A 12,965-nucleotide genomic window follows, 5' to 3' on the forward strand; every position below is an offset into this window, starting at 1 on the left:
ATAATATAATAAACTAAAACATGCAAATTTAAAAACGTTGGTTTTATGGTGTTTAATATATTGAAGTTTAACTAGTTTAAATGCAACTCTATAAACTCACACTTCTCATAAATTAGGACAAATCTGTTCATTAAGATGCAATAATGTCCAAAGAAAATTTAGCTTTAGTATAATTTCAAAGGTGCTCTAAATTTTATATATGATCTTTGTTTAGAAAAGATTAACAATAGTGTGCTGCCCTGTCTGAAAACTTAACAAAACATATGGCCCGAAAACTGCAAGGAGAAATAAACATAAAATCCATAATTTTCCTGCGTGCATGCTTTGCATTTTAACCTTTTTTTCATAATTAATTCTTCTTGGCTAGAAAAAGTTTTATTTGAATGTGGCTTTTCAGAATGAAAAGGTTGGGGGCTATTCTAACCGGGACATGAGAAGACAATTTCTACAGTCCCCAGAGTGACAGGATAACCTCACAAAGTTTCCATTTCATTCCTATATTTGTTATTAAGAAAACTCAGCTACAAACATACACACTCGCAAAATAAAAGTGGCAGAAGTAAGTTACAGAAGGTCTATGTTCTCCAGCATCTCACCTCAAAGCTCGCCGAGTCTGCAACTTGAAAGGCAGTAGTACCCGTTAGCAGAAGTCAAGATATCTTTAATAAATTTTATCTTAAGATTCATTTATTAATCTGAAATATCCAAACTGACCAAAAGTCAAAGCAAAGAGCGTTTCTAATCATGCATAGAAAAAGGAAATGACAAGAGGGAAACTGTTCTTTCACAGCAGTTGGAGAGATGGGGGATGGAGATTAGTTCCAGCCTGACTTCAGGGGCCGAGCGCTGACCTCTACATGTTCACACTTTCTTCGGCGTGTCAGAAAGACAGGTGTGTAATACATAGATTTACATTTGAAGCCCAGCTTTCCCACTTCCAGCTGTAGTGTCCTTCAGTGAGTTCATTTTTCCTTCTGAGTCCTATTTTTCAAAATAGAGATAACAAAGTCTACTTGGCATAACTTTGAGAGTTAAATGAGAGAAACTGTCAAGAATGGTATCGTTCAAGAGAATTTCATGAGAACCTCTGTCCTTCCCTTTATCTCCTTTCTCAGAGCAGGTGTTTTTGTTTTTACCAAAGCAAATTCCATGTTCTCTTTTCTCTCCTGGGACCTATCATATTCCTTTTCTGCCTTACATCTTTAGTCCTGTCCTCACCAACGCCTGCTTTTCAGGTTATAGATTTGGTCATAACTCCCTCATCCTTAAGAATATCAAAAATCCAACCCCTGCTTTTGCTCTGCCTGCTGATTAAGCAGCTCTCTCCTGTATTTAGTCCTCCCTTTACCAGCCACTTTTTGAAAACCTGCACTTGCTACTTCCTTTCCCCACCTCTTCTTCAGCGGCTCTACCCACCACACCCCACTGACGTGAAACTCCGAGCCTCCCAACGGCCAGTGCCGAGTGCCGGCTACCTTGCTAGGATGTCTCGCCATGGACCACGTCTCAATTTTCTTGTTTTTGTTTTTTACTTGCTTGTTTGTTTACTGTTAAATGCTCATCTCCCTTAGCTTCCCTGTTACAAGGCTTTCCTGATCTGATTCTCTTTGTCTTCCTACTGCTTTGATCATCACTGTTGGAATCCTTTAGTGCACAGATGTCCACTTTATCCTTGCTCCTGGTACGTGAGAAGATTGCATTTCCCCCTCCTCTAAGGTTAATCATGGCAAAGCATGTGACTTAGGTTGGTCCATAAAATCTGAACACAGACAATGTGCCAGCTCCTGGCTGGAGCATTCAATTGCCAGTGCTTACATCTCCAGCCTGCGATTCCCTGTCCTCAGCTGTCCCGCAGGTGCCAGGAAATCAAAGCAGGCCAGGAAGCTGAAGCAAAATACAGCAGGCTTTGCATGAGGGAAAAAAGTAAACTTTTGCTACATCACTGAATGGAAAGCATTAGGATGTTAATGACTCTTAGTTCTTTCATTTTACTTTAGTTGTTGGGTGTATTTAAGGAAATTTGATGTTAATGTCAATTTTTTGATGTTAATGAACAGGATTTTACCCTATGGGTCACCACAGGCACCTGTATTCCTAGGGCCATCACTTCACACATGAAAGCTAAATGACTACCGACTCCCCAACTGTTCCTTAGTAAGCAACCATCATAAGTAAGCCTTAGAACTTACTGTTGCCGGTTTCTCAAGTTGGAAACTTGAGTCACCCTTGAATTTTCTTCCTCCTTTACCCTGCGTACATAAACAATCACACATCCTGTGGATCGCACCATCCAAACTTGCAAAAGCATCTCCTCTTCTCTTAAGTCCCAGTGGGCCCTCCCGTCGTCCAGTCTCAGCAGTGCTCCTGAGATACTGTGCCCACGGCTCTTCCTGCCCCTCTGCTTCCTCCACGCCACGCTTCCTGTGACAGCCAGAACTTCTCTACTTGAAACCATTCCCCTTGTCCTTTGAGTGAAATACACATTACGCAGAAACTGTGGATATACCTCCAGTCTCCTTTTCGACCTCCAGTGCCTTCATGTTCTCCATGTTAGCTCTTCTGACCTCTCTCACCTCCTACAGGTTATCGTGTCCCTGACCTTCATCTCAGAATCATCGGACATGCTGACATCGCTTATCTAGAATTCCCTCTCTCATTTTTGTTTTTCTTAGTTGACTCACATGACTCCTTCACTCCTTCCCATCTCAGCTTGTATGTCACAGTTCGTGATACCCAGGAAACACGAATAAATATTTGTTGATTAATTCTGTTATTCCAGTTGAGATTCTCATCAACTCCTATCCGTATTACTGGAACAGCCTCCAACTCTTCTCCCTGCTACAACTCTGCCCCTTTCAACTGCAGTGCCCATGATGTAGATCCTAGTTGCCTGGGTATGGAATGTCACTAGATTTAATTTTCTAATTTTACCCTTTAGTTATTATGGTCTTCCTTGCTTGTCTCATTTAATTACATCCTCCAATCTTAATACAATGACTGGATATAATAATTAATTAAAGAAATGATTAATCTTTTCATTAATATACTGATTAGTCACGATACATTGTATTTACTGAAAACAATCTTTCGTTGGAATCAGGTGATTTTTTTAATTTATGTGGTCTCAAGAGCTGAATGTCATGGTTTCTTAAAATGCACAGCACAAACTTTGAAAATCCATTTTCTTGATAACTGCACCAAATTTTAGAAATTTTTGCTAAAAATAGGCTATTAGTTACAATGCCAGAGTCATGTTTTCTTTTGTCTTTGGGATGCTACTAAATCACAGTTTAGTATCATCAATCTATCATGAATCTTACACAATTTACTTTATAGGCAAAAATTGTGAGCATAATTTCTTTTTAATACATACAAAATCTAATAGTAAACTACCCCAAAGGATGGATAACTTATATTGCTTATTTCAATAAAAGAAGCAATAAAAAGTATGACTTGTGAGAATCAGACTACATTGAGAGATTAAAAGAAATGAAACACTGAAAACTAATAAAACAGCACTAAATGTAGTCAGAAAACAGAAAACATGATTTATACCTACCTCTACAATTTAATAAATCTTTATATATGTAGAGATTAAATAGTTCAGCAGAAAGAAGGTATAATATGATTTGTAAAGTAAATATATGACTACAATGCATCTGAGTTACACAAATAAGCATTTTATAATAAAAGGAGGCTAATAGGTCTTGCCCAAACACAGAGAAAGATTTTGGTTATCTAAAAGCATTAGGATTGTTGACTAAGACTACTTATGTAGGATCTAACGGAACTTTCTCTTGGTGTTTTATTTATCAAATTTAAGTTCTTAAAGTACTTGTTCCAGAAGATTTTACTGTCTAATAATTTTTGTCTTTCATAAGTTTAGATAGTATTACATTTATAGTTCTGAGGATGTAAAGCATACAGACATCACTTTGGATAACCATTAAGGTTTTTTCTCTTTGGGTAGAACTAATTTGGTCATTCCCAAATTGGTATGCCTCATGCCAAACAGGCTCTTTTATACAAAATAAAATAACTTTTATTTGTAATGTTTCTATGTCTCTTATAAAGGACAACTGAAGTACTAGTTACATTGCAAGAATAAATAATAGCAAAATCATTATTTTAAAATTGACTACATTTTAAAATTTTATAATAACAAAAAGGTAACATTGCAAGCCATATATTACTATCCTTGTAAAAGTTGTAAGAAACCAATAACGAGTAATTCCACATTTGCTAGCTAATGGTATGGTACAAACAAACATTTTATCAAAATAAAAATTAGGTCCATATACATATCAACTCTTTATCATAAGTATCATTAGAAACTATAAAGCCCCAAATGAATTCTTGAGGGTAAGGCTCTTAAAGAATAACATTTTAAGTGCATAGCTATTACAAACTCATTTCATATTCATTTTAATTGCAATGACTATAATGAATATACTTTGTATTCAAACAGATGTCACAAGCACTACTACAGAAATTCCAATATAATTCAGTCTTAGTTAAGAATGAGTAAATGGATATTTAAAATCGAATGCTACCATGAAGGAGGAAAAAAAACCTAATTACAGTAAACTTTAGCTCCTCAACAAAACAAATGAAAGATTTTTATTAAATTGTGTTCTTTCTTATTTTTACATATACAGAATACAATAATACAAGGATCTTGCTATCACAAACACTCCTTTTTCTTGAATCAGTTGGTCTACCGATTAGTTAGCTTGGAAAATAGGAATTAGAAGTGTAAAAGATGACTCAGAAGGATAGGCTGAAATTCATTTTACAATATTTAGAGACTAATACATCAAAAGGATTACAAATATTATGACGCCAGTTTAATTTAGCTGATGGAGATAATTATGTATGCCATTTTATTTTGATGGGTCAGATGAACCCTAATATTCCCTTTAATCTTCTCCCACATGAAGGACTAACACCTTAAATTCCAACACTAGAGACCTTCATGCCATACACTGAAGACAGTGTTTCTCAATGCATGGTTCACAGAATCACGCACGGATGCGTGTTAAATGCAAACATTTCTGGGCCACAGTGAAGTCCTATCGAAGCCTGAGAGTACGGTCATGGAACAAGCATTTTGACGGCAACCTGAAAATTCTGATGCACGCTCTGGCTTAAAAACAACTGCCTCAGGTTGGAGGAAGTAATATTTAAAACCGTATATTATTAATTTCATTCAAATCAGCAAACATTTATTAAGTATAGCTCCCATGTGAATGAAAGATTTGATACATATAGGATGTCCAAAAAAGCAAGAAGCATACTATAAGCTTATTCTCAAAGTACAGTTGGTAAGTACAACAAGATCTACAAATGTCTAGAAACATAATGTCGGAATGTCTGGAAACACAAAGAAAATAGTTTATTTATGGTGCAGATTAAGATTTCACTCAATTTCAATTTAGCAGTTCCTCCCCTGCAAGGAGTTATCTGGAGGATGAAGAGAATATATGTTTATTATTATTAGAAAATGTAACTAACATAGTGTCTAAAAACCAGTTTAATTCTCCTGGTGCCTGAACTACAAATCGAATTTATCTGAAAGCCATACTGTATTTTTGAATCACCAGAGCAAAACTCAAAGAGTAAAAGTTGACTTTGGAGTTTGATAAAAGAAAGAATGAAAGTAAAGAAAATAAAGCTGAGGGTATCAAAGTTTTTTCCTGGTCAGCAATTTGCCCCCACCCCCACCCCAGGACTGGAGGCTACTTAACCGAAATCTGTGAGAAGAGCATCAGAAGGTGTGTTCCCTCTTGAAACAGTGAACACGACTGATGAGATTCATTAATGGCTCCTATTGCCCTCGATTTTTCTACAGTCCTTGTTTGACTTCTCCCAGCACTGGAAACAGAATCCAGTGGAAAAAGAAAAAAAAAAACCAAGCCAAAGGAAAGGGAAAAAAAAAAAAGTCGGGCTGTTGACCTGTAAGGGCCATTGTGGTTCTCAGAGGGTGGTCTCTGCACCAGCAACGTCAGCATCGCCTGGGAACTCACTGGAATACTCTGCTCAAGCTGCCATAACAAAATACTGCCGACTCCAGAGACAGGGTGGCTTAAATGTCAAAAAAATTATTTTCTCACAGTGCCGAAGGCTGGAGCCCAGGATCAAGGCGCTGGCTAGTTCTGTCTCTGGGGAGGGCTCTCCTTCCTGGCTCGTTGGTGACTGCTGCCTTCTTGCTGTGCCCGCCCACAGCAGAGAGAAAGAGAGCGAGCTTTTTCTCTCTTCTCCTTATAAGGCCACCAATCCTTTTGGATTAGGACCCCACCATTATGACCTCATTAACCTTCATTACTTCCTAAAAGCTCAATCTCCAAATATAGTCACATTGGGAGTTAGGGGTTCAACATAGGAAGTTTGGGGGAACACAGGTCATCCACAGCACTCATCAGAAATGTAAATTCTCAAGCACCACTGCAGGCCTATAGAGTCAGGGAATGGAGCCCATGCTTTGTGTTTATTAAGCTCTCCAGGCTATTCTAATGCACACTAAGGTCTGGGAAGCACTGGCCTTCAGGATAAAGTCTCACCCCTGCAGCACATTTTCTTCCCTCCACAGTCTACTGCCACTCTGCCTTCCCTGGCTTACTTCTTATAGGGTACTCTGCCTGTGATCCTAGCATGCGCCTTTGCACACAGAAAGCACTCAAATATTCACACAATTTTGCTCATAACTCTTCTCTGTAAGCTACTCCCCACAGCACTGGCTCCAGTTCAATACTGATTTTGGGCATCAGACAGCCCATTGGTCTCAGACATAGTGCAATGTCACTTCCATAGTTGCTTTATATTATTTAAAAAATTAATATACTATTTGCTGCTTATTATGCACTTAAATGTATCAGGCCTTATAAGAGCTTAGTATATTACCTCATTTAACTCTCACAGTCACCTTGAAAGAGGTATTATGATCTCTGCTTGAGAGAAAAGACACTGGAAATTGATGTTTAATATCAAGAGATCTATTGTACAACATGGTGACTATAATTAATAGCAACGTATTGTATTCTTGAAAATTGCTAAGAGAGTAGATTTTGAGTTCTCAACACAAATGAGTATACGAGGTAATGCATATGATAATTAGCTTGATTTAGCCATTCCACAACATATACATATTCTTTAAAACATATTATATATGCTATATATAATTTTTATTTATCAAGATAAGTTTTAAAAAGAGAAGTGGCAAGGCTGAAAATTATAAACCGTGTTCCTTGACTCAAAGCACATGGTTATTTCCACTATGTTACACCACAGGCCCAGGGTTGTTGTTTTATGTCAACATCTTGCATTGACTGCCAAGACCCCAAGAGTATGTGCCCCTTTCCTAGGGTAAAGTTATTCCCAGTATATCCTTGAGAATCTCTCTATTGTCTACACCTCTAACACAGACGCTTGTGCACACACATACTAAAGCATTGCTGAAAGTCGGCCATCACGAAAAAATATCAAGGCTGAGACAGATGCTGTTAAATGACTATGACAACAAAGCGCCCTAAAATTCTACCCCTAGTCCATACCCTATTTACCTGCAGGCGGCCATTAGAATGCTTTCATCTTTCATTGAAGACACTTGAAGAACTCCAAGAACATTACTTGAAAGTTCACAAGGAGCTCTGACAAACTTCTCCCCAAAGCCACTACTGATAATTAAGCACCAGAAACACATGCGCACATACACATACACACACACACACACACACACACACACACACACACATGTACATAAAATGGAAAAAAATATGTAAGTTTAAAACAATGGTATTTTTAAAAAAATTATACTTTCTTAGCTTCATTCCCTAGAATGCAAGCCAAGTGATTCTACTTTCCTTATTTACAGCTTCCTACACATGAAGACTGGCCTACAGGATAATAACCAGACCTGTTGGATTGTTTAGGTAATTCCAAGCACCAGCTGAGATAGTAATTAAGAGTAACGTTCCATTCTGAGCCTACCTGGGGTGTTCAACAACCTTGACATCTTGCAGAAATAGGAGACGTACTGCTCACAGTACTCGGCGCTGTTGGTGATGGCGCTCATCTGGTCCATGGAGGCGCTGTACACGAGCTGTGTCACCGAGTATTTTTCTGGGTTGTAGCCGACCACAGTCGTCTGCATCTGCAAGTCATGAGACACTATGGTCCACACTTTGTCCTCTGTGGGGAGAAAAAGGACCACAACACTGGTTGATTAGTATGCAAATGCTTCTCCAAATTTCAGGACACAATTGAGCTACACTTTAACTGGTATTTTCACTGAACTGGGGTAGAACAGTTAAGGATAGCAATCCTCAAAGTGACCCCTGCTCTTTTTCCATATCTAACTTTTGCTGATAAGGACAAAGTAGAAAAGTAATATTTTTTATTAAAAACAAATGCAAGATACCTCCTGAAAACAAAACTAAAAACACCTTGTGTATCTGGCCAGTGCTCTGATGTCTGCAGCATTGAATGTGAGGCTCATTATGTTCTGACTCCTTCCTGACTTTGCAACCCATTATTCCTGTGGTAGAACAGTGTTTGCTTTTTCCTAAATGAACTGCACTCTCTCAAGCCTCTGGGTCTTCCTACACGCTGTTTGCTCTAATCAGAATATGCATCCTCATCTTGTCAACAAATGTTCTTTTCACCCTGACCTTTCAGGCAAAATTAGACATTGCATTTTCTGTTATTGAAATGCTCTATACGTGTGGGATAAAGCAAATGAGTAATTATGTTGGTGTTCGCGATCCTGAAAATTTCAGTGTGAGAAAAGCAGCAGCAAATGTAAAATAGATGAGGTTAAATAAAAGCTCTGTATATTTTTAAATTTTATCTAGATGCACCACTAAGAACCTAAGATAATGTTATCTTTTTGAACATGTAGACATATGTCCTGACTCTGTACACTCAAAAAGCTCTAAAAGAAGGACCAACTTCAAGCACCAGACTGTTATCATTAAATACCGTTTTCCATGCAGTAAGAGTAAACTAGGATCCCTGGAGAAAAGATGGATTCCAGAGCCAGAAATGTACAAGATGCAAGATGAGCTAGGAACATATCTTCGCATTGGAAAAAAAAAAAAAAGCTACTGGAGACTGAGCAGTTTAAAAACCCTCAGGGACAATTTTCACATCAATAAGAATTCCCTGCAATGGATTAAAACACATCAAGTATATTTAAATGCATGAGTTTATTATGATCATTAAAAAAGTTTAATTTTGGAAGATGCCAGGTAGCCAACTCATTATTTAGAATATTAGTAAATAAAGGAAAACAATCAAGCTTGCAGCTTGTCTTTTCTCTATGTACTGTAATGTAACTAAATATTCTCTTTATGGAAACATTTCCGCTCATAAAAAAAGACTAAATGATAGAATTCGAGTATCATCACTTCCTAACTTCTCACAAATTAGTAGGATCTAAGCAATGATTAGGACTGCTAATATAACCAAAGTGAAGTCAGGGACAATGTATCTCTGGGTGGGAACACACAATCAATGTTACACGTAAAGTAGCATTGACAAGAATCAAGTGTGAATTTGATCAAGCTTACAGATTTAATTGCTGATTTCCAGAAATCATAGGGATGAGAGGAACGTGTTAAATGGCACCAAGCGGAAACACTTCATGAAATCTATCCTGTAGGAACCTCTAAAGCAATCTAGTTTAATCAACTGATAAACTGCAAAGAAAGGGAGAGGAGGAGATGAGGGAGAGAGGGAGAGACAGAGCACCGTAGATTGAAAGAGACTTCCTGAACTTCCTTCTCATGCAACCTTCCTTATTTCAGTAAAGGGCAACCCCATTCTTCTAGTTGCTCACGACAAAACCCTTGGAGTTACCATTAACCCATCTCTTTCTCCTACACTCACCCTGCCAGTGAGTCCTCTCTGCTCCACCTTCGGTCCATTTTCGGAATCTGACCCTCCTGCCCCACAGCCCGCCCTGCCGCAGGACTCTGGTCCAAGCCACTCTTGCCTCTCCCTGCGTGCGTTCCCACCATGACACCCCTGCATCCTCACGTCTGCTCTCCACACAGCAGCCACATGAGCCTTTCACACATGCCAGATTCTGATGTTCTGCTCCAAGCCCCCACGTGGCACCAGGTCTTGTTCAGAGTAGAAGACAAGTCCTTAAAACAGCGGAAGTCCCTGCTGATCCGCCTCCTCCTTGCCTCTGTCCCCGCGCACCCCACCACTCCCTCTTTGCCCATTTGGCTCCGGCCACGCTGACCTTGCTCTCCTCCCTGGAGCCTCCACACCCGCTGCTTCCTCTGTCTAAAGCCGTCTTCCCTCAGACATCCCTAGAGCCCTCTCCTCCTTCTCCTCCAGATCTTTGATGCCGATGCCAGCTTTTCCTTTCCAACCCTCACAACTGCTCCCCACCTCTCTCTCCTGCATTATTTTTCTCCCTAGCATTCATCTCCCCCCGACTTGTGCGCATTTTCATTATTTTTATACCTGTCTCCCCACACAGAAAGGTAAAAAGGCAGGAACTGCACCATAATTGGCACACGGTAGGCCTTCAAAAATATAAGTTGAGTAGAAAAATAAATCAACAAAAAATAAATAGAACAAAGCTCCTCAATCTAGGAGCTGCTTAAAATCATCTGGGTCGCAGTTCTGGCTCTGCCCTGACCATGCTGAGAGACACGGGCAAAGTCACCTCACTCCTCTTGGCTGTAATTTTCCTTCACCTGTAACGACTTCCCTCCACACTAGAGCACTTCTAGTTTGCTCTTCTGGAATCAATTAAAACAAGTCCAGTTATGGTGCCTCCTATAATAATATATTTTCCATAGGATAATTGTTTTTTCAGTTTTAGCTTTAGCCTGTGTGAAACTGCCTTCCTTTTGTTCTTCTGACACAGCAAAAATGATATATTTTAGTAATTCTGTCACTTCCTGACATGATTCTAACGACAAACTGATTTTCATTTATATCCGGACTTGCAGATTTGCCTTCACCTAATTAAAATTCCATTAATTAAAAGTAGGTTACTTTTATCTCTTTTCTGTTACAATCAGTCTCTGGCACAGAACTCTCAAACGTCTGACAGTACTTCCTTTCTTTTTTTTTTTTTTAAACAAACCCCTATGAAGGGCCTTATCCTGTGGTAGGGCTCCAGAACTCTCTTTAACTCACCATGGAGGAGCATTCTAACTAGACCTCTCCTTAAAGGCTCATAAACCTCTTTTCAATATATATAAAATAATGCACATAAAGGCAAGAATTAATAAGCAAGTAACAAAATGGTCACCCATGTATGGTCTTTGTCCCACATGACTTCAATAACTTTAAAAACATTAATCGATTTGTTAAGATTGATTAGTCTCTAACATTTTGGCCCTAGTGACTTCTGGGTCCTAAACTCTATTTCCACCCCTCCCACCACACACATTTCAGGATCAAACCCCTGTGCACCCTCTGCTTTAGGGCTCACTTGCCCATTGAACAAATATTGCTCACCTAATGTAAGAAAGAGATCTAGGGAAACCACAGTGCAATATAGATTTGCAAACTTTGGGAGCTTACATGCTTGCATTTTGGTGGGGGAAAAACCAGATAATAAGCAAAACAATTAAAATTAAAAATATATATAGTTTGCAAGTGATAATGGCAAGGAGAAAACTAAATCAAGGAAGGGAAGGACAGATCGTGTGTATGGGGATTGCATTTTTTAATCCAGAGTAAACCAGAAAAGGCTTCATTGAAAACGTGACATTTGAACAAATAAGGTAGTTAGTTATCCAGCAAGCCACGTGAATGTCTGGAGAAAATCTTCCAGATAGAGGAAATGCAAATGCAAATGTTCTAATTCTGGAATATTCCTGGCATTGTCCAGGTATACAAAGAGGCCCATGAGTGAGAAAAGGGAGAATGGAGGGAGTAGAGTTCAGATTCCAAAATGTTGATGCATTTTGCTAATTATTTTGTAACTCCTGTATATTATGCATTGCAATAGCTCCTTAGGAGCCAGCCATTAAATTTTAAGTGACAAAAGGGTATTAACAATTTTGCAGGTATCCAACATCTAAAAGAAAGAAGGTGGTTACACTGCATACACTTTCCTTTGCTAGTATCATTAAGGGGAAAAATTAAGAATCTTATCTCCATATTCATAGTGTGTTCATCTAATATGTATTATTGGATATGTGTGTAATGCAAATAGAAACTACTACATATGGCAAATTCTAGATTTCTTAGTTCCATTTTCAAGAAAGAGCAATTGATAAACTAGTGCCTCTCAAATACTGTTTTTAGATGACTGCTTTATGAAAATGCCCTTCAGGATTACTGGGAACTTAGCATCTGACTCATCGTGCAATTACATATTTAAAAATTGCCACACTGTATGTTGTTATAAATACAACTGATTTAATGACATGTTTCAAACACTGGGGCACATAAGGAACATACTCTGGAGACATGTCCCTGTCCCTGACAATCACAGGTCCTCAAGATTAACCAGTTTAGTTATGTTGACATGAGACATTAGAAAGGTCCTTCTGCCACCTACTCCAGTGAGTCCATATCTTCAACGTATCTGTAATCCGCAAGTTATTCATTTCACAAGAACTCAATTCCTTCATGGCTGGAACTCTGACTGGGGACTGATAAAGACAGGAAATGACCAGCAAAAAAAAGCAAAGAATAATTCCTACCAGACCACAAACAGTTTCTTACTCATGTATGTGGCTGTTCCCTCACTCCTTTCCATATCATCCATATGTAATCTGAAGTTCACATTAAAGAGCAGGTCTCCATATAGTATATTTTAATAAAAAGTCCAATGTGAGCTGAGTCTAATGGAAAAAATTTTTTGTGTGTCCTGTATACCTATATTTGCAGCTTAGGGTCATTTTTGCTTTTAGAACAATATCATCTTACTAGTTAATGCTCAATTTGTTAATTAGAGAGCATTTTTCCACCTTTATTCAAATTTGCTCTGA

General features: G+C 38.5%; 1 protein-coding gene across 1 annotated transcript in view; it reads right to left on the reverse strand.

Annotated features, from left to right (window-relative positions):
• Positions 1–12,965, reverse strand: part of CNTNAP2 (contactin associated protein-like 2) — a 1,798,324-nt gene that overhangs the window by 760,029 nt on the left and 1,025,330 nt on the right. Inside the window, exon 12 of the mRNA XM_012662081.1 lies at positions 7,987–8,187. Within this exon, the coding sequence (XP_012517535.1) occupies positions 7,987–8,187 (201 nt within the window). The remainder of the gene's footprint in view (positions 1–7,986; positions 8,188–12,965) is intronic.

This window comes from Propithecus coquereli, unplaced genomic scaffold, assembly GCF_000956105.1.
Source record: "Propithecus coquereli isolate 6110/MARCELLA unplaced genomic scaffold, Pcoq_1.0 Scaffold75, whole genome shotgun sequence".
In the NCBI taxonomy this organism is placed as follows: Eukaryota; Metazoa; Chordata; class Mammalia; order Primates; family Indriidae; genus Propithecus; species Propithecus coquereli.